This window comes from Rhinopithecus bieti, unplaced genomic scaffold, assembly GCF_001698545.2.
Source record: "Rhinopithecus bieti isolate Rb0 unplaced genomic scaffold, ASM169854v2 scaffold_2554, whole genome shotgun sequence".
NCBI lineage: Eukaryota > Metazoa > Chordata > Mammalia > Primates > Cercopithecidae > Rhinopithecus > Rhinopithecus bieti.
Genome location: NW_016804196.1, coordinates 3,628,272 through 3,653,795, shown reverse-complemented (window position 1 = coordinate 3,653,795; position 25,524 = coordinate 3,628,272). Strand labels below are relative to the sequence as shown.

The 25,524-nt window shown below is 42.8% G+C and overlaps 1 protein-coding gene across 1 annotated transcript in view; it reads left to right on the top strand.

Annotated features, from left to right (window-relative positions):
* BCL2 (BCL2 apoptosis regulator) overlaps window positions 1–12,835 on the top strand; it is a 207,885-nt gene extending 195,050 nt beyond the window's left edge. The window contains exon 3 of the mRNA XM_017867153.1: window positions 7,394–12,835. Within this exon, the coding sequence (XP_017722642.1) occupies window positions 7,394–7,528 (135 nt within the window). The 3' untranslated portion in view covers window positions 7,529–12,835. The remainder of the gene's footprint in view (window positions 1–7,393) is intronic.
* Window positions 12,836–25,524: the final 12,689 nt, after the last annotated feature.

The following is a 25,524-nucleotide window of genomic DNA, read 5'->3' as shown; positions in this document are numbered from 1 at the left end:
TCCAGACAGAAGCCTGATGGGCAACACTGAGAACTTATCAGAATAGGCCAGGGAGGAGGTGCCCATGAGGGAGACAGAGAGGAATTTCTTCAGGAGGAAGGAGGCAGCCCAAAGAGAGCAGAGTCACAGAAGACCCTCAGTGGTCTTGGTGTCCGGGACATCAGAGCCCCTAGTAAGATACAACCTCACAACCAGTGAATTTAGCCACATGGAGGGTATTGGTGGTCTTTGTGGAGGTGGTTTCAGAGGCACAATATAGGCAGAAGCCAGACTGAGTGAGTTCAAATGTGGGTGGGAAGTGAGCCAATGAGTGTGGGTTGCCAGCTTGTCTAGGAGGGCAGAGACAGAGAAGATAATGGTTAGGGTGGAGCACACATCAGCACGGACATTTTGAGGATACCTGAGGCCAGAAAGGAAGGATGTGGTTGAAATTGTAGTTGAGAGCAGGGACAATTGACAGAGGAAGGTTCCTGAAGCAATGGGAGATGGTAGAATCAGGGCAAATGGTGGAGAGGAGCAGGGAAGGACAGGCAGAAATGGACATTTGTGCATGGGCCAGGGTGGAAAGCTGTGGTAATTCTTGCCCAATGATCCCAATTTTCTCAGAGAAGTAAAAGGTGGCATTCACTGCTAAAAGGTGAGGAAGACATGTGAGACAAGTGGTGGCTGTTGGGAACAGTTATCAAAAGGAACAGAAAAGATCTGACAAAGAGTAAAGAATTCCTAGGTGGTGTCAGAACTCACTGAGTTTAGAGACCATCAATTTCCAGCAGCACCTGCCTGCAGGGTTGGGTGACTTTCTTCAGCAACACTTGGAAGCCCAAATGAGACTTGTTGTGGGCTGGAGTCCAAGTTGGGGCAGAGAGGAAGGTCGGGATGGGAGGAAGCAAGTTGAGGGAGGCAGGGAGGAGGTTCCCTGGGCAGAGAGAAGAACCAGCTGCTTGCCAGTGTTCTAACCTGTGAAGTGCAGGAGGCAAGTGAAACCCAGCCTTCATGCTCCTGTCCACCACGAATTTCCTTATGAATACACACTGTAAGGAATTTGCTTTACCTGTCAAAATTTCACTCACCTCACCTATTTAAGAAAAGAGCTAATATCTTTATTAGACATTATTAAACCAATTCAGGGAACCTGAACATACTTGGAGGTTCCTTCCAGCTCAAAGTCTGTTACAGTGATTTTCCCTTTCCTTTTTTCTCCCTAACCTTAAAGTTGTCGTGAGGGAAGAGATCCCCAGAGGTCCCCGTGGAGACAAAAGTATAAAGTCATGAAAAACAGAAAATATCAAAGGCATTTGATAGCTGTGTTTGATTTCCCATTGGCACAGTCTGATTTTCTTTTTACTTTCTTTTTACTGCTGATGAGACTCTGCAGTCTGCAGGATACAAAATGGCGGCACCCATTGATTTAGTTTAGTTCAAATGTGCACATAGAGGCATTACCTCTCTCTTAGAGTGTAAACTTTTTGGGGACGGGATGGCTTTTCTCCCTTAGAATTCTCTTTGGTTGTATAACGTCTGCATACATAGCTCAAAGATTGTAGAATGTAGCAGAATTTCTAATTGGCTTATAGCCAGCCAAGCCATATTAAATTTCCCCAGTATATAGAGAGGCAAGAACACATACTGAGCTCAGGGCCTGAACCTCTTATTGCAGGCTTTGGTCTCCTGGGCAGAATTCTTGAGAGTTCTTCTGGGCCAGGGTCTAAGGAGGCCCTCACTTAACCGGGGGCCTGTTGCATGGTTCTAGATCATGGCTGCTGCCTGGGAGCCCATGTCTCCCCACCACAAGGCATCATCTCCCAGCATTTTTGGGTGTCAAATTATGGAGTCTGGAATTTTTTTCAGACTAAGCAAGCACTTAGAATGTAACATTATTATATGTAGTATATATTAAAGTATATTTCATAAATAGTAAACATGTTTGTATTGAATTAGAAAAGACAGCTAAGGAAAAAAATCAGAATAGCCTCATAAATGCCATGTCCTCATGCCTACTTCTGCCTTCAGAGATAATGAGTGTTAACATCTTGGCGTTTTCCTTTATATCATTTTTTTCTGTATGTAAACACGCACATGTATATGTTAGGTTTTTACAGAAGTGGAATCATGTTTTGCTGACCATTTTGTCCTGCTCTACTCGGTATGACGTTAGGAACACAATTTCTTGCCAGTAGCTATAGGGTATGACTTCTAATGCTGCACAGCATTCCATCATGCGGGCACGCTGTCAGTCATCTATTGTCAGACGTTTGTTTCCAGGTTTATGCTATTATAAATAATCTGTGCACTTTATTATTTTTCCAAAAGAAATAACTGGAAGTGAAATTACTAACAAAAGCTATTTTAAAGCCTTTTAATATGCATTACCGAATTCAAAAGGTCTCCATGTTTACCTTTACCTGGGCATAAGGGTTGTTTTGGGACCCCCGCCCATATCCCCAACTGCGTGCCATTCTTTTCAGCACTTAGAATTAACATTCTCTTCCATTCTTCATAATCTGACCTTTTAAGAAAAAAAATCTCATTTTCTTTGGAAGTAAGTTTACATGAAATTTCTTGAAGTGGACCGGGCGCAGTGGCTCACGCCTGTAATCTCAGCACTTTGGGAGGCGGAGGTGGGAGGATCACTTGAGTCCAGGAGTTTGAGACCAGCCTGGCCAACATGAAACCCTTTCTCTACTAAAAATACAAAAATTAGCTGGGCATAGTGGAGGGTGCCTGTAGTCCCAGTTACATGGGAGGCTGAGGTAGAAGAATTGCTTGAACCTGGGAGCCACTGCACTCTAGCCTGAGTGACAGAGCTAGACTCCATCTCAAAAAAAAAAAAAAAAAAAAAATTATTGAAGATTCTGAAGGGAAAAGGAAAATGTCGGAGGGCGGCTACCACCCAGGTGGGAGTGCTCCACGGCCCGGAGGAGTGAGGACAGCTTTGCTGGGTTTAGAGTCTTGACCCTGGTCTGTTCCCGTCCACACCTCCCTGGCTTGGTTTCAACCCTGCAGCAAGGTTGGGGCTGGGAGTTTGGCCATCCTGTCCCCTTGGGCCAGCCCTGGGTGGAACTCAGATCCTCTGTGGCCTCTGAATTGGAAATTCATGGAGAAGCCATTGTGGACAGAGCCACCAGAGCTGAGGCCCTGCCCACTTCCTCCTCATGGGAGGAGCCCGTGTGAGCCTTTCCATGTGAACCTGTGATCCGTGAAGTCGGGTAAGCCCTTGCCAGTCCTGACATGAGCAAGGGACACAGAGCTTCCTAAATATATAGACTGGGATTTTGTCCGAATCACATGACGACCCAGGTTTTCTTTTTCCCTCTTTGTTGCTTTTAATACATAAAATGAGCATGTGTTTATTTAAAACAGCTTTCATACTTAAACAAATAATGACAGACTGTTCAAACAGACTTCGGAAATCGCCCTAATCAGAATGTTTGAAAAAGCAAGAAGACTTTCTACGAAAGAAGCTTTCAGGACATTTAGTCCCGAAGCCACAGAGTCTCCTTTGCACTTTGGAATTGTAGAAGGGCAAAGTTTAGAGGCCAGATCCAACCTCCAGGGGGTTAAATGACTTGCCCTGTAGCCCTACAATCTGATTAATAATGTATAAAGAAGGATAGATAGGTAGGCATTGTATTATCACTTCCCATCTTCGACCAGAACACGGGATGTGTACATTTTAATTCATAATTCCTATAGAAATTACGGACTATCCTCAGATCTGAAAGCTAAGAGAGAGCCAGGAAATTGCTTCTGTAAAATGGCAGGCTCAGCAGAACCTCTGGGGGAAGGGCAGGTTGAGTAGGTGTGGAGCAGGTCTGCAAGAGGACAGACAAGAGCAAGGTGTTTGTTCTTCCATGAGCTCACATTCTGTATCCAATTTACAAATGGCTTTGAGTGACCTACGTTAATCTTCACAATAATGAATTTGACGGCTATGGATGAAGTAAATGAGGCTCGGGGTTGGGTTATCTGCTCAAGGTTATAAACTAATAAAATATCAAAGCCAGGATTCACCCAGACTCCTCCTCTGAGTCCCATGCCCTTCTTAGCCCCCTGCGATGGCAACAGCACCACTGTGCTGAGGCTTTGGGCCAAGAGCTGCTAGTTTAGCTCATCTCACTCTAGAAATGACATTGTTCTGTGTAATGCACGTCAGAAATGGCCTGTTAGGTTCATGAGAAGCACTGTTATTTGTGTGGGGGTGAGGGTAGTGAGAGGGAATTATTCCAGCTCTGAGGAGGTGGGGATATTTGGGACAGCATTTCTTCTGCTCTCCAGCACTGTGTGCCAGGCCCAACTGGGAGAAAATGCCAGCTGGAGTGTGTCCCTGCATCCTTCGGTTTCCCGGGATGGTTTCAGGTCCAGAGAGGACAAATGATCAGGGGCTTAGTCCGGTTCAGATTTTGCCACACAAAACTCTGTTGATGACTAAAGGATTTCAGAGCCCGGCCACTGACCTTCTCAATGTCAGGCCCAATTGCAGACAACCTATTGCCAGTGCCCTGAGAAATTCGGAGTGTTTTGGCTGTGGTGTTGGGGGTTTCAGCTCACCCATCCCTCAGAGAGAGAAGCATGGATGGGAAGACTAGTTGACATTTGCAGCCGTGTCTGTGACGTCTTGGGCTGCTCCCTGGAAGAGGCAGAGTTTCTCCGGCTTGCAGAGAAGTCCTGACTCCTTCCTGCCCCACTGATTCCTGCTTGTAGAGAGGGGTGCGCATCTTGGCAGACAATCATGATTGTGCCTCAGCTCTGTGCTAAGAGCTCTAACTACACATTTTATGTACGTCTATTGCCTCTCTTTTCTAACACTGAAATTTAGAAATGTTTAACGATAGATATTTAAAAAGAAGAAGAAAGTCCTTGCGCCCTCTCCTGGTAAAAGTTAACCAAGGACCTCCAAAGATGCAGAAGGCCTGCTGGGTGAGCCGTCTCTGGTCTGGGCTCGCTGATTGTGCTGATTTGACCAACGCTGTTGACACACTGGATGGGTCATCTGTTCTTCTATGGTCTGTGATTACAGAGCATCTTGTAAACTAGGGTTTCTCAGCCTCGGCCCTGTTAGCACTGGGCGGCTGCCCTGTGCGTTGCAGGCTGTTGAACAGTGTCCCCGGCCTCTGCCCACTAGATACCAGTAGCACCCTCACCCCAAATCACGACCACTAAAAATGCTTCCAAACATTGCCAAATGTCCCCTGGGGGGCAGGATCACCCTCAGTGTGACCCACGCCCTAAATCCTTGCCTGCCTTTTGTAAAAGGTGGCATTGGTTGGGGGGCAACCCATGAGAGAGTGAGGATGGCTCAAGGCAAGCCCTTCATGATTTCTGGAAGCAATACTGATGACTGGTCAAGTGAGGTCACTTCTAGGAGTTTATTTCAAAAAAGCAACTGAACAAATAGACAAGAATTTATGTACAAAAATATATCATGATATTGTTTATATAGCAAAAGTTTTAAACACTGTAAAAATGAATTTTTAAAAGTATGGCACATATTATATATCATGAAAATAATTGCATAAATCTATATTTAATAATGCAGAAAGTTCCCCTAACAATGTCTTAAACCCTCATCAAGACTACCTCAGGATTCTCTGAGGCCGTTACATATAGAAGGAGTAATTCCAAACAGATTAATGAGCATCTGGGCAAAGCATTAAGCCAAAGACAGAATGTAAACTGATGATTGTATTCAGAAAACTTAAGTGAACAAACATTTACTACGCACCTACAGTGCACCAAGACCATGCCCAGCACGGGGGAGACAAAGAGAATCCCTGGTCCCAGTACTACAGCCGTTGCCCCAGAGAAAGGGAACCCCTCTGTGCACTGTTGGAGCCCCTCCCAACAGCGATGCCCAGGGTCATGGTATGTTACTGTTTCCTGTAATAAAATTGTGTGCTTTGAGTCAGGGTTGTTGGGAATAATGTGGAACTATTCTTGTTTTCTTCTTCATACCTGAATAAATCAGAACTAAAAAGAATTCATTTACTGATGTATATATTCAAATATTCATTCGGTAAGTTGTCCAAATACTCATTGGACCCAAATATGAAACATAATCTCCCCCAAATCTAGGAAATGATCAACAGTGATTTGCCCAATCCAAGCTGATCCAGAGGGTGGACTCTGCTACAACACTACAGACCTGACTTGAGATGGAAGATAGGAATGGAAGGGAGACACCCTCTTTGTCTCTCGGACCTGCACGTCCAGTGACACACCCCTGATCTCATGCCTTGTGAGATCCACAATTTGAGTGTGGTCGTTCAGTCTAGCCACCCCCAAGAGAAACCCTCTGACGGCTCCCTTTCCCTGGGAGAACCTTGACCTTAGAGGCTGGCACTGCACCAGTCGAGGCCGCCCTGGCCCCTCCACTGACTGAGCCCTCGGCCGACCAGATGCTCTCACAGAACTGCCATTAGCCACACCAGGGCATCAGCAGAGAGAAGGGTGCTGGTTTCTATCTGGGTTCAAAGCCTGGCTGTGCCATTTGTTAGAAAAGTCTCTTATTCCCTGTGATTCTCAGCTTTTTCATCTTCAGACAGAAACAAATAAAATAACTTAGTAACGTTGGTACAAAGAATTAGCTGGATGAGATAGCTCACAACTTTAATCCCAGAACTTTGGGAGGCTGAGGCAGGAGAATCACTTGAGCCCAGGAATTCAAGACCAGCCTGGGAAGCGTAGTAAGACCCCATCTCTACAAAAAAATTTAAAAATTAGCCAAGCGTTGTAATCCTAGGTAGTCAGGAGGCAGAGGCAGGAGGATCACTCTTGAGCCCAACAGTTCGAGACTGCCGTGGGTCATGATTGCACCACTGCACTGCAGCGTGGGCAACAGAGCAAGACTCTAGCTCTTAAAGAAAAAAAAAAGTTTGGTATGAAGACTAAAATGATGCATGTCAGACATTTGATAAGATGTCAACACTCAATCAAGGAGTGTGACAGTCATCATCATTGCTACATTTTATTACTTTTGTGGATGGGCGTGCTAGCTAAAACTGCGGAACCTCTAATATTTTCTAACTGCCTCTGCTGTTTTTCTCCTCAGCCCTTAGCACTCTCTCCTACACCATGTGATAAATTATATTGATTGCTGTCTATACTGTTCCACTAGATGGAAGCTTCGTGAAGTAGGAACTTTTAGTCTATTTTATGCACTGCTGTATCTCTAAGATGCCTGGCATGTAAATAGGTTCTCAATAAATATATCTTGAATCAATGAAAACAGTGGTTTCTGAATCATGGCCTCCAAAGAGCGTTTGCCTTTTCCCCTCTCGCCCTTCTGAAGGTGCCCAGGCTGCCCTGGCAGGATACCTCTTTCTCTGTGGGGTGGCATTCTCTGCTCTCTTTCTAATACTCTTTCTTTTTCTTTCCTTCTCTACCCCAACTGCAGGATGCCTTTGTGGAACTGTACGGCCCCAGCATGCGGCCTCTGTTTGATTTCTCCTGGCTGTCTCTGAAGACTCTGCTCAGTTTGGCCCTGGTGGGAGCTTGCATCACCCTGGGTGCCTATCTGGGCCACAAGTGAAGTCAACATGCCTGCCCCAAACAAATATGCAAAAGGTTCACTAAAGCAGTAGAAATGATATGCATTGTCAATGACGTACCATGAAACAAAGCTGCGGGCTGTTTAAGAAAAAATAACACACATATAAACATACACACAGACACACACACACACACAAACACACACACGCAACAATTTTCAGGCAAAATGTCGAATCAGCTATTTACTGCCAAAGGGAAATATCATTTATTTTTTACATTATTAAGAAAAAAAGATTTATTTATTTAAGACAGTCCCATCAAAACTCCTGTCTTTGGAAATCCGACCACTAATTGCCAAGCACCGCTTCGTGCGGCTCCACCTGGATGTGCTGTGCCTGTAAACATAGATTCGCTTTCTGTGTTGCTGGCCGGACTAACTCACCATTTGAAGAGCAGATGTATGGAAAAAGGACCTGATCGTTGGGGAAGCTGGCTTTCTGGCTGCTGGAGGCTGGGAAGAAGGTGCTCATTCACTTGTATTTCTTTGCCCTGGGGGCTGTGATATTAACAGAGGGAGGGTTCCTGGAGGGAAGTCCATGCCTCCCTGGTCTGAAGAAGAGACTCTTTGCATATGACTCACATGACGCATACCTGGTGGGAGGAAAAGATTTGGGAACTTCAGATGGACCTGGTACCCACTGAGATTTCCACACCGAAGGACAGCGATGGGAAAAATGCCCTTAAATCATAGGAAAGTATTTTTTTAAGCTACCAATTGTGCCGAGAAGCATTTTAGCAATTTATACAGTATCATCCAGTACCTTAAGCCCTGATTGTGTATATTCATATATTTTGGATACGCACCCCCCAAATCCCAATACTGGCTCTGTCTGAGTAGGAACATAATCCTCTGGAACTTGAGGAAGTAAACATTTCGGTGACTTCGGCATCAGGAAGGCTAGAGTTACCAAGAGCATCAGGCCGCCACAAGTGCCTGCTTTTAGGAGACCGAAGTCCGCAGAACCTGCCTGCATCCCAGCTTGGAGGCCTGGTCCTGAAACTGAGCCTGGGCCCTCACTGGCCTCCTCCAGGGATGATCAACAGGGCAGTGCCGTCTCCGAATGTCTGGAAGCTGACGGAGCTCGGAATTCCACTGTCAAGAAAGAGCGATAGAGGGGCACGGCTGGGCCTGTCACCCTGGGGCCCTCCAGATAGGCCCATTTTCATGTGGAGCATGGGAGCCACAACCCTTCTTAAGACATGTATCACTGTAGAGAGAAGGAACAGAGGCCCTGGGCCCTTCCTAGCAGAGGGACACGGTGAAGGCTGGGAACGTGAGGAGAGGCAACGGCCATGGCCCATTTTGGCCATAGCACATGGCACGTTGGCTGTGTGGCCGTGGCCCACCTTTGCAGTTTAAAGCAAGGCTTTAAATGACTTTGGAGAGGGTCTTAAATCCTAAAGGAAGCATTGAAGTAAGGTGTCATGGATTAATTGACCTATGTCTATGGAATTACATGTAAAACATTATCTTGTCACTGTAGTTTGGTTTTATTTGAAAACCTGACAGAAAAAAAAAAGTTCCAGGTGTGGAATATGGGGATTATCTGTACATCCTGGGGCACTTAAAAGCAATCAATGGTGGGAAACTATAAAGAAGTAACAAAAGAAGTGACATCTTCAGCAAATAAACTAGAAAGTGTTTGTTTTGTTTTTTTCTTCCAGTTTAGAATCAGCTTTGAGACATTGATGGAATAACTCTGTGGCATTATTGCATTATATATCATTTATCTGTATTAACTTTGGAATGTACTCTGTTCAATGTTTAATGCTGTGGTTGATATTTCGAAAGCTGCTTTAAAAAAATACATGCATCTCAGTGTTTTTTTTTTTTTTTTAATTGTATTTAGTTATGGCCTATACACTATTTGTGAGCAAAAGTGATCATTTTCTGTTTGAGATTTTTGTCTCTTGATTCTTCAAAAGCATTTCTGAGAAGGTGAGAGAAGCCCTGAGTGTCAGCTACCTAAGAAAAACCTGGATGTCACTGGCCACTGAGGAGCATTGTTTCAACCAAGTCATGTGCATTTCCACGTCAACAGAATTGTTTATTGTGACAGATATATCTGTTGTCCCTTTGACCTTGTTTCTTGAAGGTTTATTCATCCCTGGGCAATTCCGCATTTAATTCATGTTATTCAGGATTACATGCATGTTTGGTTAAACCCCTGAGATTCATTCAGTTAAAAATCCAGATGGGGAATGACCAGCGGATTAAAATCTATGGTGGTTTGACCTTTAGAGAGTTGCTTTACGTGGCCTGTTTCAACACAGACCCACCCAGAGCCCTCCTGCCCTCCTTCTGCGGGGGCTTTCTCGTGGCTGTCCTTCAGGGTCTTCCTGAAATGCAGTGGTGCTTACGCTCCACCAAGAAAGCAGGAAACCTGTGGTATGAAGCCAGACCTCCCCGGCGGGCCTCAGGGAACAGAATGATCAGACCTTTGAATGATTCTAATTTTTAAGCAAAATATTATTTTATGAAAGGTTTACATTGTCAAAGTGATGAATATGGAATATCCAATCCTGTGCTGCTATCCTGCCAAAATCATTTTAATGGAGTCAGTTTGCAGTATGCTCCACGTGGTAAGATCCTCCGAGCTGCTTTAGAAGTAACAATGAAGAATATGGACGTTTTTAATATAAAGCCTGTTTTGTCTTTTATTGTTGTTCAAATGGGATTCACAGAGTATTTGAAAAATGTATATATATTAAGAGGTCATGGGGGCTAATTCCTGGCTGGCTGCCTTTTGCTGTGGAGTTTTGTTACCTGGTTTAACAGTAAATGTACCCAGCCGCTTGGCCCCAGAACTGTACAGTATTGTGGCTGCACTTGCTCTAAGAGTAGTTGATGTTGCATTTTCCTTATTGTTAAAAACATGTTAGAAGTAATGAATGTATATAAAAGCCTCAACTAGTCATTTTTTTCTCCTTTTTTTTTTTCATTATATCTAATTATTTTGCAGTCGGGCAACAGAAAACCATCCCTATTTTGTGCTGAAGAGGGATTCACATCTGCATCTTAACTGCTCTTTATGAATGAAAAAGCAGTCCTCTTTATGTACTCCTCTTTACACTGGCCAGGGTCAGAGTTAAATAGAATATACGCACTTTCCAAATTGGGGTCAAGGGCTCTAAAAAAAGCCCCAAAAGGAGAAGAACATCCAAGAACCTCCTCGGCCCTCCCCGTCCCTCGTTGCACAAATACTCCGAAAGAGAGGCCGGAACGACAGCTGACAGGGTCTATGGCCATCGGGTCGTCTCTGAAGATTTTGCAGGGGCAGAAAATTCTGGCAGGCTTAAGATTTGGATTAAAGTCACAGAATTAAGGAAGCACCTTGATTTAGTTCAAACAAGAAGCCAACATTCTCTCCACAGCTCACTTACCTCTCTGTGTTCAGATGTGGCCTTCCATTTATATGTGATCTTTGTTTTATTAGTAAATGCTTATCATCTAAAGATGTAGCTCTGGCCCACTGGGAAAAATTAGGAAGTGATTATAAATCGAGAGGAGTTATAATAATCAAGATTAAATATAAGTAACTAGGACAGTTCCAACACATGTCTAGCTTTCACCTCCAGGATCTATTGAGTGAACAGAATTGCAAATAGTGTCTATTTGTAATTAAATTTACCCTAAAACAAATAATTTATAAATGTGAACTTAAACTCTCATTCCAATTGTACTTTTAAGGCAGTGGCTGTTTTTAGACGTTCTTATCACTTATAGTTAGTAATGTATACCTAGTCTATCAGAGAAAAACAGGAAAGGCTTGAAATACAAGCCATTCTAAGGAAATTAGGGAGTCAGTTGAAATTCTATTCTGATCTTATTCTGTGGTGTCTTTTGCAGCCCAGACAAATGTGGTTACACACTTTTTAAGAAATACAATTCTACATTGTCAAGCTTATGAAGGTTCCAATCAGATCTTTATTGTTATTCAATTTGGATCTTTCAGGGATTTTTTTTTTTTTTTTTTTTTTTTTTTTTAATTATTATGGGACAAAGGACATTTGTTGGAGGGGTGGGAAGGAGGAAGAATTTTTAAATGAGTAAAACATTCCCAAGTTTGGATCAGGGAGTTGGAAGTTTTCAGAATAACCAGAACTAGGGGTATGAAGGACCTGTATTGGGGTCGATGTGATGCCTCTGTGAAGAACCTTATGTGACAAATGAGAAACATTTTGAAGTTTGTGGTACGACATTTAGATTCCAGAGACATCAGCACGGCTCAAAGTGCAGCTCCATTTGGCAGTGCAATGGTATAAATTTCAAGCTGGATATGTCTAATGGGTATTTAAACAATAAATGTGCAGTTTTAACTAACAGGATATTTAATGACAACCTTCTGGTTGGTAGGGACATCTGTTTCTAAATGTTTATTATGTACAATACAGAAAAAAATTTTAATAAAATTAAGCAATGTGAAACTGAATTGGAAAGAGATAATACAAGCCCTTTAGTCTTACCCAGTGAATCATTCTGTTCCATGTCTTTGGACAACCATGACCTTGGACAACCATGAAATATGCATCTCACTGGATGCAAAGAAAACCAGATGGAGCATGAATGGTACTGTACCGGTTCATCTGGACTGACCGAGAAAAATAACTTCAAGCCAACATCCTATCGACAAGGTTATTCTGCATACCAAGCTCAGCACAGAAGACAGGAACACTGGTGGAGGATGGAAAGGCTCGCTTAATCAAAAAAATTCTGAGACTATTAATAAATAGGACTGTAGTATAGACACTGAGTAATTCCATGCACCTACACCTTTTGGAAAATCTGCCGTGGGCCCTCCAGATAGCTCATTTCATTAAGTTTTTCCCTCCAAGGTAGAATTTGCAAGAGTGATAGTGGATTGCATTTCTTTTGGGGAAGCTTTCTTTTGGTGGTTTTGTTTATTATACCTTCTTAAGTTTTCAACCAAGGTTTGCTTTTGTTTTGAGTTACTGGAGTTCTTTTTGTTTTAAATAAAAGTAAGTATACAATAAGTGTTTTTGTATTGAAAACCTTTGTTATCAAGATTTTCATACTTTTACCTTCCATGGCTCTTTTTAAGATTGATACTTTTAAGGGGTGGCTGATTTCCTGCAACACTGTACACACAAAAATATATGGTAAGGATGCTTTACACCGTTAAGGTAAAGTAAGTCTCCAGTTGGCCACCATTAGCTATAATGGCACTTTGTTTGTGTTGTTGGAAAAAGTCACATTGCCATTAAACTTTTCTTGTCTGTCTAGTTAATATTGTGAAGAAAAATAAAGTACAGTGTGAGATACTGATTGTGCCCTGGAATTGTTTATAATGTGTTAACATGATTTCGCCCTGCCATTCATCATCATTACACAAGGCTTTGAAAAGCCTTCTTAACAAGCCAGTAAAATCACCAGGACCCCACTCTAATGAAGCCCTCAGGGACCTGGCTAAGGGATTGCCTTACAGGCGAAACCACCTTAGAAGGAGACTCTTGTTTTTTGGTAATAACCCGCCTGGTTAGGTCTAAGATAGACCAGTCTTGAGTTCTACTCCCTGGGAGAGCTACTGTTGCTGTTGAGTGTGTTCTTCCATATAGACCAAAGATCCCAGTCTCTGCATTTTATAAGATGAAGTGTGTATGAAAAGGAGGGGAACAAGCTGAAAGTTCTATTTTGAAGTCAACATTTTTAGATGAAACCAAAGCAGGTACTTGCTTTGGAGCACGTAAACCCTAAGTGGCAAGGGATCTGATGTTTCTCCCTGGGTTCAGGTTCTGATACCCAAATCCTCAACCCTTCAAGTCTCATCAATTGGACTCAGTTAAAAGGACTCTGATAGTAACAGTCAACTGTTGAGCACCTGCTGGATACAACACTGTATGCATACTACCTTTTGCTCACAAACCTTGCAAGGTAGGTATTGGCCTCTTGTGTTTTGTGGGAGATAACTGAGACTCAAGACGTTGAAAAAATATGCCCAAGTTCTCAATCATAAATTACAGAGGCAGGATTTGAGCCCTGGTGTGGCTGACTCCAAGGTCCATACTCCATCCTTTGAATCGGTAGCCTCCAAATTGCTGCACATGGAACCATGGTGGCACAGCCTTCTCAAGGAGTACCCAGGCATGGGATGTTTAGAAGAATCAATGTTCTCAACACCTTGGGTACTCTTTCATAAACCGATTTCCGTGAGCACACCCCTGAGATCAGACCAGCTCTCCTCACTCTCCCCTTTCACAATCATCTGTCACACTTCTCAGAAGAGGGGCACACTCCTCCCTCTGTCTGAATCTAACTGTGATGCCCTGCAGTAGTGAGTGCCTCATACTGGCCCTGAGAGCTGACTGTGTGCCTGTCTTCCCAAGCGTGTGTCAGTGAGGTCAGGTTACTGGCTTGAAATTGGCCGTGGTGGCCGGGTGCAGTGGCTCATGCCTGTAATCCCAGCACTTTGGGAGGCCAAGGCAGGCAGATCATGAGGCCAAGAGTTTGAGAACAGCCTGGCCAACGTGGTGAAACCCTGTCTCTACTAAAAATACAAAAATTAGCAGGGTGTGATGGTGGGCGCCTGTAATCCCAGCTACTCGGGAGACTGAGGCAGAATTGCTTGAACCCGGGAGGCAGAGATTGTAGTGAGCCAAGTTCGTGCCATTGCACTCCAGCCTGGGTGACAGAGCAAGACTCGGACTCAAAAAAAAAAAAAAAAAAAAGAAAGAAAGAAAAAAAGAAATTGGTGTGTGGTGGAAGCCTTTACACCATGTAAATGAAAAAAAGCTATAAAGCAGGGCTTTCTTTGCCTTTTTCTTTTTTCCCGAGAGAGTAAATTTACCTACACACCACTGGGCATGGCCCTGGAGTGTTAGAATTCTTGGGTTACCAAAAGGCATTATTTGAAATCCTGGGACTATATTGGACTGTAATGACTGGGGAGCAAATCCTTTTGGAAACTGGTTTTCCAATTCTTTACTTTTAACAAAGTTGAAAGAGTTTCTAGTGAAGACAGCTGATAGACTTTTTTTTAATGTGATTTTTGAATATACCAGAAATTCAAAGAGTTGAATAACGTCACTATAACAAAACTGTTTCCAGTCTCATGTAGTTGTTATATGAACAGCCCTCCTCAGAGCTTATATCCATAAAGATATAAAACAAGAATAGACTCACTTTCTAGCATTATGTAGTTTTTATTTATGGGTATGTGTCTTTCTGGGGATGGAGGAGAGAGGGAATAAACTAGTCCCATCTCTTTTAAGAGGTTTATTTTCAATAAAATTTAAATTTTATACTTAATAATTATTTGTCAAAATTGTAATATATTTGTGCATTTTTATGAGTTGGGTAATGGTAACTGTATACTCACAAAAGCCTTATGGTCACAAAATGTACAGATTTGCTATAGAAGATTCCGAGGTAAATCAATTTTAAGAAATTGTAAGTTGTAAATTTAGTTGTAAGAAATATCATCTTAGGATAAAATGAGAGGCAGACTTATGAATTTGAGGAGAAGATAAAGAAATGTAAAATGTCCAAGTGTCAAAAAGTAACTCCTATATTTTTCATGTAGGGTATTGAGTATCATGCCACTATGGTATTTCAATTCTAATGGGCATCATTTTAAAATGATGTAACAAATTTATTTTTAAAATGTGAATTCTTAAAATAACTTGTCAGACAAACTTGTTATTAGCATGTGTCAGAATTCTATTTCAGACTGGCCTCAAAAGAAGAGGCTCCCAGCAAGCCAGCCAATTCAGTGATTCTTTTTTGGAAGAGACACAAACAGAAAAAAACAGAAATGGCACCACAACAGAAGAACAGCTCAAGACTGGTTGACATGGTTTAAGATAGCTGAGTGGAGACCCTGACTTCTCAGCAGTTCTTAATCCCATTACAGTCTATCCGGAAATTACCCAAGCATTTTATCAGGAATCATAATTACTTCATGGAAGGGGTTACAAATGACATCATGCGAAAAAGTTCTGCCACAGACAGTTTGGGAACAATTTTCTTTCTTATACTATTAAACAGTACTTTGGAAATTATATCCTTAGCAACTATTGACATTTAAATTTTAAAAATGAACCATCACACATGTGCAAGCATGGTATATACCTTTCAAACTGCTGACAAGGGGGCCTTCTGTCAAGTTGGGGTGGCACATCGGCTGATTCATCAGAAGACCCCTTTCTGGAAGCCCTTCAGGCACTCCTCTGGACTTCACTGGAAACTGAAAAGCAGATACTACCCGGCAGGGTATTTTATTTAAATTAATCTTTCTGTCAGCACCAAGGAAACAAGTAATTGGATAAGAATAATAATTGTAATAATTACTCAATCTGGGAACAAAAAGTAAAGCCTTAAGGTCACTAAAATGCATTTAAATGCATAGGCTTAATCTTTGCTGTAGAAAAGTTTGAAAAGCTAATCAATTTTAAATGTTAACTTTAAGAAATCTCATCTGGGATAAAATGGGGGTGAAAATGTGAATTTGAGAAGTGAAAGTGCCAAATTTCCAAGTGTTAAAAAAGAACTTGTATGTTTTATGTAGATGGTTTTCAGCTATCAAACCATTGTGGTACTTAGTGTCCATTGTATACATTTTTAAAGTGATATAAAACAAATCTGGTTGTGATTCCTATCAACATAGGCATGAGCCACTGCGCTCAGCCCACAAGCCCAAAGGAAAGCCCAGAACTTTCCTTTGTGAAAGTTCTGCTGTTTAAGTGCCCCAGGACTCTACCCTCAAAACCCTCTACAATCCCACATTTACTGGAAAAGGAGAGAAGGCAATGGATTTAGTGACCCTTTTTTGGTGTCCCGCCACACACTGCCACCAAGTGGAGGACTGCGTCTCCAGTCCCTGGCAACCTCATCCTGAGAATGGAGGATTTGCCAGAGAGGACCATTTCTGGGCCAATTTGGCCATGCAGCAATTATTTCTGGAAGAGATACATACACAAGAAACTATTCAACGGTATGCAAATGTGTACAAACTAAATGTATACAATGGGACTCTAAGTCCCACAATGATTTAACACTCAAATACCATCTACATGGAAAACACAGAAACAGGTTTTCTTGTAACAGAAATTTGACATTGCTTCTTTTACTCCACAAATTTACATTTTTTACCCCTCTCCCCCCTTTTAATTTTAGGTGCTATTTTTTAATGTTTAAAGTTGATTAGCTTCTCTACTTTCCCACATATGTCTCTTTGGCTACTAACAGCACTCTCAGGGGACCTTCCTTGGAAAAGCATGGTCCATCTGTCCTGGTGAGTTCAAGGATGACTGCTGGGTTTTTTGCCTAAACAACTGAGTGGATAGTGGTGTCATTTATTGAATTAGAAAAGGATTGAGAAAGTGAGGTGAGTGAGGATCAGATCTGGTGGAGGAGAATCAAGAGAAAACTCTTGTCAGTTGATAACTCTGTCCTGTATCTCTCCTGAGTGCTAAACTCATGTCTAAGTGAATATTCAGCATCTCCTCTTGAATAGATAGTAGAGGTCTCAATCTCGATACAGAACTTCGATCAGTCATCAGCATATGGATAGTATATAGACATGAAGTTGCGTGACATTTCCTGCGGCAGGAGAGAACAGGTGAGGGTAGGGTCCTGGAGCACTTCCAACAGCAGAACTTTCACAAAGGAACCAGCACAAAAAGAGGGCTGGGTGTGGTGGCTCATGCCTGTAACCCCAGCACTTTGGGGGGCCAAGGAGGGAGGATGAGTTGAGCTCAGGAGCTTGAGACCAGTCTGGGCAACATAGTTAGACCCTATCTCTACAAAAATAAATAAATAAATAAATAAATAAATAAATAAATAAATAAATAAATAAATATTTAAAACGAGAAGGATGTCTAAGGAAGTAGGAAGCCTTCTATTATGATTATTGTGTCATCATCTTATTTGAATCTCACAGGAATCTCATGAAGTAGATGTTATTATCCTCATTGTACCAATGTAGAAAGTGAGGCTAAGAGAGATACATTAGTTAAGGTAGGCTAAATTAGGCTGCAATAACAAATAAACCTCCAAATATAAGTATCTCAACAAAGAGATGTATGCTCATGCCGTAATCTAATGTGGGTTGGGAAACTCTTCCTGAGCACCTCTCATCCAAGAAGTGACTCAGGAATCCAGCCTCTTTCTATTTTGTGATGCCACTGTCTTCAACAGGTGGTTCACAAACACCTGAAGCTGTCAAAACAGCAAATGCAAAGACAGTCAAATATCTCCCAATGGGTTTTGCTCCTTCACACTGAATGTCCCAGCCATTTACAAGCCAGCATCATCCTACTTGCCCCCATTTGAATGCACTTAATTTTTCAACATCCCTTTAGATGTTGAAGATGACACCAAGTGAATACAATTCCCTGGTCAGCAACTGTCCTGTCCAAGTGCTTTGGGGCTACTCCCTTCCTGGTCTGGAAGCCACATCTCAGTGATACAGATCAGGGCCACATTCATGTTTTAGCCAGTGTTCTGTACTGTTGTCTGTTACGCTGAGATTGACATTAACCCCAGCTCTTTTTTTTTTTTTTTTTTTTCATGAACCACTAGGATGCCTGTGAAAACTTACACAATTGATTTCTTTTAGCACAAACTCAAGTCTTAACACCTCTGTAAAATTTCATTTTCTTGGTCTCTGCCCTGCATGCCAAGCCAGGTGAACATTCTGAGTCTCAATTCTTACCTCTATCTCATTAGCCCTCCAAATTTGTGTCATCTACAGATCTGATAAGACAGCCTTCTACACCCTTGTCTACGTCTTTGATAAAATTACAAAACAGGTCAAGGCCAAAAATAGAGCCCTGTGCTGCTCTCCGAATAGCTCTCCATCAAACACAGACTATAATGTCTTCTTTTTATCTTTTTGCACTTCATAATTTGCTGAATAAAGGCAAAAGAAAGAGCTGAGGCTTCTTCTTTCTCTATATCTTCTGTAAATATCTGTGCCTATTTGTATTCTTTTTGTTGCAAACATATGCAAAAATTCCTTTTTGTTATTTTGCATTAAAAAACGGCAGCTCATTGCCCACCTTACCATACTTGTCATTAGTTTTTTTTCTGTCTGTCTGTCTGTCTGTATCCTGAATCACAGCTATCTGAGCCCACATCCACAATCAAAGCCACAGCCCAAAGCAATCAGGCCCTGTTCTTTTCTCTCACTGCCTATAGCAGGTGACTTGACTTTAATTACAGACTCCTTTCAGAGTCTCCTATGGCTCCTCCATGGACCCCACAATAAGAATCTCAGAGGGTGACTGTCAAAAACTCTGAAAGGCCTGAGTTTTCCCCACTTGCAAGTGAACAAGTCGGTCTGCCACAATTTTATGGATGCTGGTTGAAAACATAACGCTCCTCGGGTCAGATTACTCACAGTAACTGCTGTTGCCAGAGTTATCAGCATTTTTAAGTGGGGTCCCCAAGCCCCAATTCTCTCAGGAAAATATGAATAAGACAGAAACAATGAGTCATAATATAGGAGAAGTGTGAATTTAGGGAGCTTGAATCTTCTGTATTGGGCAGTAAGCATGTCTGCCCTTTGTTCTGGAAGGAGACATTATCTCTGTGTTCCAAGGCTGTTCGCTATATATGTATTTTTGAAAAGAGTCCAGAACAGAGCAATCGGTGCCTTACTTACAACATGGACAGAAACATGAGAGATCCATGGAGAATTATCCATCAGCAGTGACACAGGACACGTCTACTACTGTTACATGTGAGGCCACCAAATGCAATGACAGCAAAATATATCCTTATAGGCATTGCTCTATGAAGCCAAATGTTCCAGCCACAGTCTCAGCCCTACACCATCCTAGTTCCTCCATTTGGACATATCTCACATAGCAACATCTCTTTAAAACACCAAATATAATCATGTTTCCCTAGGTGAGAACGGACCCTATGCTGCTGATCATCACAGTCAACATTAAGTCCTCTTTTTCAGCCACCTGCTGTCCATGGACACTGGATCTTGACTATCATATTATCTAAGGCCAACCATGGGCCAAATCAAATTTACAATCTACTCCCAAGACTAGGTCCTTCCTCAGATTCCCTTTCCTTTTGCTGGTATCATCATTTCCTCAGGTTTCCAGGTTCAACACTGTGGGCACCTCAGCTCATGCAGTGCTCATTTTGTGGGTTGATGAATGGATCCAGCCATTTGCCAAATACATGTTGAGCTTCATGCAGAGGGTCGGTGTGAGCTGGGATCCAGGCTTTATAAATTATTAAGACCCCGTCCGGGTTCCCATGGGTAAACCATAAACATTTCTCTCTCTCTCTCTCTCTCTCTCTCTCTCTCTCTCTCTGTCTCTCTCTCTCTCCCCCTCCCTCTCTCTTTCTCCAGCAAGCCTTGGATCTTTGTGTTTGGAACACCAGTTTGGATGCTAAGGAGCAATGGATTTTTCTCCATATTCTTTGTTTTTCCACAGTTTTGAGCTCACTTCATCGCAGAGCCCTGCAGGCGGGTTGGGGTAGAAGTCACAAAGATTATTCTGAATAAAAACTCAGCAGCAAGCAGCCCAGGGGGGCTTTGATCCTCTCTCCCAAGGGGAACATCATCTCCTATATCCATGTGGAACCTCTCAGCTGGAGGACAAAAGGGGAAAAAAAGAGGAATAAAATATTTATAGAAAAGTTATTTCTCACAAGCAAGCATTTGTTCTAAGAGCTTTTAGAAATGTAATTATTTTCTCCTTCTTGGGCTTTTCTGTTTTTAATATGAAACACTTTAAAGTCCCCTGGTTCGATTTCCAGGAAGCAATAATCCATTTTGCCTTGGGTGGAGTTTAGGAAAGAAACTAGGTTTCAGAAGTGAATATGCCTCCACTGAAATTGCCACATGGAGCTCTTGCCTCTTCTTTAATGTTCTTGCATAACGAGAACCCCATTCCCAGCGGAAAGCAGGGTGGACGAGCGGTCTTTCTTTCCGCCCTCTACTGCAAGTGTCTCTGTCCTGTTTGAGCCATAGCTGGACTCCTGGCCTCACCCTCACCTACCAAGTGACTGTCACATACAAAGGGTAAACCTCTGGAACAGCACTACACAGCAGAAATTAAAGGTGAGCCACAGATGTGAGCCACATATGTAATTTTCTTTTTTTTCAGACGGAGTCTTTCTCTGCCACCCAGGCTGGTGTGCAGTGGCATGATCTCGGCTCACTGCAACCTCTGCCTCCTGGGATCAAGCAATTCTCCTGCCTTAGCCTCCCGAGTAGCTGGGACTACAGGTGCCTGCCACCATGCTGGGGTAGTTTTTGTATATTGAGTAGAGACAGGGTTTCACCATGTTACCCAGGTGGTCTTGAACCCCTGAACTCAGGCAATCTGTCTGCCTCAGCCTCCCAAAGTGCTAGAATTACAGGCATGAGCCACTGTACCTGGCCAGCGTATGTAATTTTTAACTTGTTAGTAGCCACATTTAAAAAATTTTTCAATAACCCCATGAAATTATTTGTTAAATATATTTTATTTAACCCAATTTATCATGTTAACATATAAAAATTTTGACATAGGCATGTAGGGAAAACTCTCAAACAGTGTCTTTCCTCTCCCGTCATACCGCAACAATCATCAACACGGAAGACTTCTGTGACCAAATGTATGGGGATTTTTCCCCACACACCAAGCAGGGAACACTGGCTGGGTGTCCTGTGATTCAGTTCCAACACTCTCTACCCGGAAACAGTGTCAGATCCCACAGGTTGAGGGCTCAGTCCCCAAGACTGCCCCCGACCACAGCAGTCGGAAGTCCAGGCCTTCGGAACTGCTGACCAACAAGCTTCAAGTTGGGGTCCCCAGAGCCCCCTCTTTGGCTTCTATGAATTTGCTGGAGCAGCTCACAGAGCTCAGGGAAATACTTACTTATGTTTACTGGTTTATTGTAAAAGATACTGCAAAGGATACAGATGAAGAGACACACGGGCTGAGGGATGGGGGACAGGGTGTGGAGCTTCTACGCCCTCCCTCGGTGCCACCCTCCAGCAACCTCAGCATGTTCAGCTGTTTGGAGGCTCCTTGAACCCTGTCCACTGGGTTTTTATGGAAGCTTCATGACGTCAGCATTCCTTTCCCCAGGGCATAGGGTAGGAACGACTCATGGGAAGGTCTTAAGAACCTCAATCAGCTGCACGGAGTCTCCTTGCAGTGGACCCAGGCTCCAGCTGTGGCTACAACATAGGGTTTCTGTACAAGAAAAATAAAGTGAATTAAGCTTGTGAAAAACAAAACAAAACAAAACCTCAATCAGGAAAGCAGTAGAGTCCTGCCCTGGGGCAGGTGAAAGGGGGCAGAAGTATGTCAGATTTAACATACCCAACATCATAACAAAATACTGTAACAAGGGCTATGGAAGTCACAAGCCAGGAACCATGGAGGAAAACCAGTCCCTATCATAACACCACAATAGGCTGTTTGTTTGGTTTTTTTCATACTAAGGCTTTGAAGTCAATATGGAATGTGACAGTGGCCGCACATCTCAGAGTGAGTGAGCCACATTTCAAGCGCTCATGAGCCACATGTGGCTGGTGGCCACCATGCTGGACCATAGCACCGGAACAGACCCTGTGTACAGATATTTGACATCTCATGCACAAGTGATGTGTCTGCAAAACGCCTTCATCTTCAGGCCCCCGCTGCTCCCTACCTCACCCCATACTTGCTAATTAAGTTGGTAAAACAGGAAAACATCTTCTCCAGCTCCCTCAACTCTCCTTTTTCAAGCTTAATCCAGAAAACTTCTTACTTTTGAAACAGTTGTTATCAGTTCAAAGGGGAAACTAAATCTAAAATGTGTCCAGTGGAAGGACTGCAAGTCCTCTTGACAGGGAGTAAACTCTTGATATCAGGTCAGGGTTCAAATTCTGGCTTGCTGAGGGTACAACTTTGGGCAAAGCATGTGGCCTCTTTGCATCTTTGATCCTCAACAGTTCAATGGGTTGCGACACTTGTCCCACCATATTCTACCAGCCTCATGGGATGGTGGAGTCAGGGAGATCAAAGATGAATGTGAAAGAGTTTTCATGCCGCATAGAATGGAAAATAATATGATGTATTATGCAAAACCATAAAAACATTATTTTCTATTTAGCTACAGAAAATAATAAATCCACAATAGCTACACAGACAGTGTAAAGATTCAAAGTAAGAAACTGAACCAAAGAAGCAAATTCCTGTAATTACATGTCAACAATTTTCTCAGCCACTACCAAGCTTTGGCTCGTCATTTTTATTTACAAAGAAAGAGAGGGAATAATAAACGACCCCTCAAGATCATAATCAACTGTGGTCCTTGGAGCCAGGTACACAACATAAGAATGCATCTTGATAATGGCTTGCAATAAACTTAGTTATGATCTTGACAATGACACTGCAGAGAGCATCACATGTGGACCTTTTTTTCAAAGACCAACAATTTGAGATGTCTGCAGAGAGTTCCCGCAATATCTTTGCCCCATAACCACCTGGATATTTCCTTGCAGTAATAGTTTTTGGATTAGTAACATTAGCTTATAACATTCCCTATGACACCACTTAAAACTTACGTCCTCATTGTTTTCTTTAAAATGAGATCTGTGTGCTGGGAAATGGGGAAATATGTTGTCTTCATTCCTAATTTGTTCTCTCCCAAGTGTTATTTAAAAACAAAATTCTAATTTTGGACTTTTCCCATTTGTCTTTACTAATTACTTCTTTTCTGTTCCACCCATTTGTGCCATAACTAATTCAAGTTCAAATAGAACTTAGTCACTATTTCATCACAGTCATCTCCTGCTCCTAGAGAAGTCACCCGCACTCCACCAAGACAGGAACCAAGAAGGCTTTGGGGCTTCATGAGGCCACAGTGTTGTCCCTCTGACCCAATCACGTGAGACCAAATTTGTCTAGGTCCAAGAGTGTAGAACATGTTCTTACCTCCAAATTCACATGTGCTAGTTGTATGGCATGTGGAAATAAATGCAGACCAATCAAGTGAGAGAAGCCAAGGCTATTTATTCAGAGCTTGCTATATATACACCAAGGGAGTCGGCCACTATCTTTTACATTTTGGCAGAGAATCAAAGGCAGGCAGATAAGTGGGAAAGCTTTAAAATGGCAAAGAAGGAAGGCTTCAAGTTCACCCTGATGGGAGGTTGTTGGCATAGGGTGGGAGCACCTACATGGAGGTGGGTTAACTAGAAGCATGACATCCTATATGAATAATTAGAGGTGCATATTTGACTTTCTCTGGTTGGTCCTATATTGGAATCAGGGAAGAAAATCAAGGAAGCTGTCCATAATTAATTAACTCCTGGCCATTTGGGGGCATCGTGCAGAGGTTATTGTCTGGCTTCGTGGGTTGTTACTACAGACAGTGATCTGACTTCTGCGAGTCTGGTCTGCAGCAGACCTGCTTCCTGGGCTGGTAACAGTAGGTCATGAGCTGGTTTCCTGGGCTGGGTGCTGTAGACTGTGGGTCTGAATTCTATTTTTATATCTGATCTGGCCATTGCCCATTTGTATATTCAGTCTCTCAGCTGCGAAACAAAGCCAGTGAGGATGAGAGGAACCTAGAAAGGAATAAACTTGAATGATCAGCAAATTATCAGATGAAGTCACCAGACTTCTGCAATACCCTGGCAGCCACCCAGCAATTTGCTAATGACATCCACTAAGTCCTCCTCTCCCACTCCATAGCCACACCTTGGTGACACTTTTTGTCTCCACTGCCACATTATATGAGAGAGTGCCTCAAGAGCACATGCAATCCTGCAAAAGCCACCAAGATGTGCAGAACTCGGATGCAGGAGGTCAGCTTCATGTCTGGAGGCCTGATGATGCAACAGATTATCCAAAGGGGATGCTGGGGTCCCAAAAGCTTTCTGAGATAAAGAATTTGGAAGCATCTCCTTGGCTTCCAGCAATCCTAAAATGTCTTACCACAGACTCTTTGGAAGAACTGCGTCTACTTCCAACCGCTACAAGTTGTTTTGACTATAATGTAGTGGTTGGGCTTTAAGTCAGATGGGATCCAACCCTGGCTCAGATCATATAATTTCTAAAAACAAAGTATAAAATCATCTACCTTTTACCCAGCACCTAGTGTGTGGCAGACACTATGCTAAGTGCTTCAGATACATTGTCTCCTTTAACCTGTGGCAACAGCCTTATGAGATGAGTACCTTGATTTTGCATTGGATAGGTCGCACTGGGCTAAAATCAAGTTGTAGGCAGAGCTGCATCCCTTCTGGAAGCCCTAGGGGTGAATTGTATCCTTGCCTTTTCCAGCTTCTAGAGGCCTCCCAACATTCCCTAGGTGGTGACCCTTCCTCCCATCACTCTAGCCTTTGCTTTTCTCACTCTCAGTCTGATGCTCCTGCCTCTCTCTTACAACAACTCTATGATTAGGTTGGGCCCACCCAGACAATCCGTAATTCTCCCCCCATCTCAAGATCCTTAACTAAATCACATCTGCAAAGTCCATTTCACCATGTAAGTTAACATATTCACAAGCTTCAGAACATTTGGATGCGGACATCTTTGGAGGAGTCATTATTCAGCCTACCACCACAGATAAAGAGACTGAGGTTCAGAGTGGTTAATTTACTTTCACAAAGCCTCATAGCTAGTAGTAGTGGAGTTGAGGTTTGACTTTTCCAGCTACATCAGGCTTCCCTTTCTGAGTTCACCAGTTTGGCCCTTGAAACCAAACTCAGCATGGCGCCATGTATGTAAAGTCTAACCTTCACCCTACCCTTCCCCAGTGTATTAGTCTGTCTAAATTAATGCTGCTAATTTATAAAGAGAGAAGGTTTAATTGACTTACAGTTCCACATGGCTGGGGAGCCCTTAGGAAACTTACAATCATGGCAGAAGGCACCTCTTCACAGGGTGGCAGGAGACAGAATGAGTGCCAGCAGGGGTAATGCCAGATGATTATAAAACCATCAGATCTCAAGAGAACTCACTATCACGAGAAAAGCACGGGGGAAACCATTCCCACGATTCAAT